At 58.9% G+C, this 1,077-nt stretch overlaps 1 protein-coding gene across 1 annotated transcript; it reads left to right on the forward strand.

Moving 5' to 3' along the window:
• Positions 1–111: 111 nt before the first annotated feature.
• Positions 112–1,066, forward strand: LOC113206461 (sodium channel protein Nach-like; the record flags this gene model as incomplete). Its single annotated transcript, XM_052276998.1, has 3 exons — positions 112–265; positions 356–504; positions 916–1,066. Coding segments are annotated over exons 1-3 (414 nt in total), but the record flags the coding sequence as incomplete, so codon positions are not given.
• Between the last annotated feature and the right edge of the window lie 11 nt (positions 1,067–1,077).

Below are 1,077 nucleotides of genomic sequence, written 5' to 3' on the forward strand. Positions count from 1 at the left end.
CTGTGTGAGGGAGACACTTGCTGTGTGAGGGAGGCACAGCTGTGTGAGGGAGACACTACTGGGTGCGCTTCTGAAGGGTCTCACAGATTGTCTTGCGGACACACACAGGATCCTGCCCGAGGACGTGACAGAGGAAGAAATCGTTGCGGACATGGCGTACTTGGTGGAGCTCATCGTGCCCAGGGCCAGAAACGCCAGCCGGTTCGCCCGCTTGCAACAAGTCTTAGACCAAAACGGGATGAGTGTGGACGATGTCATGTTCTCGGTGAGGATGACAATTCGTTGCACGCTCTTTTCTCACCCGCACCGATTTTATCAACACTTTCAATCCGCCGACCGTGCTGTCGCTCCGCAGGTGTCCCCCTCCTGCGACGAGATGCTGGTCATGTGCCGCTGGAAGAGACAGAGGTGCGCACAGTGCTCCGACCTGTTCCGAAAGGTGCGCACCGCGTACGGCTACTGCTGCAGCTTCAACTACGCCGACAGGGAGCTGGACTCCATCACGTAAGGCCCTAAACCCTGCGCCTACGTTTGAAGACTAGGGAGGGAAGGCGGGGGAGGTGCTGGTTGGCTCGTTGGACACAGTTTACTTGCTGTAGTGATGCTCCCGCTCTCTGGCCTATTATTGTTTGCGTCACATATTGCTTTAAATTTTAACATCTGTTCAACAATGTAGCCACACGTATGGCCACAATAGGCTGTGTTTACTATACCCCCCCCCCTTCCCCGCCCAGAATGCAACGTGTTCAAGTACTGGGTCCGGGAGCCAGCCAGCACAATAACGCACAGCAATGTCCAGATCAAAATGGATTGCGCCTCCCGACTCGCCTCGGCTCGCCTCCGCGGATGCCTCTGACCGGGTCCGTGTCCCGTCTGTTTCATGAGCGACACGCCTCCATTGCACCCTCCCTCCAGGTGGCGGCCGCGCTCGCGCGGTTGCGTCGGCCCCACGGTGCCCGTCGTGCACAGGACCTCGTCCTGCGGCTTCACCAACGGCCTGTCGGTGGCCGTGCACGTCAAGCCCGGCGAGTACTTCTCGTCGCTGGTGCCGTCCTACTCCGTCATGGTGCGTAGGGG

The sequence above is a fragment of the Frankliniella occidentalis genome, unplaced genomic scaffold (assembly GCF_000697945.3).
Source record: "Frankliniella occidentalis isolate FOCC.00 unplaced genomic scaffold, Focc_3.1 Scaffold5361, whole genome shotgun sequence".
NCBI classification, from domain to species: domain Eukaryota; kingdom Metazoa; phylum Arthropoda; class Insecta; order Thysanoptera; family Thripidae; genus Frankliniella; species Frankliniella occidentalis.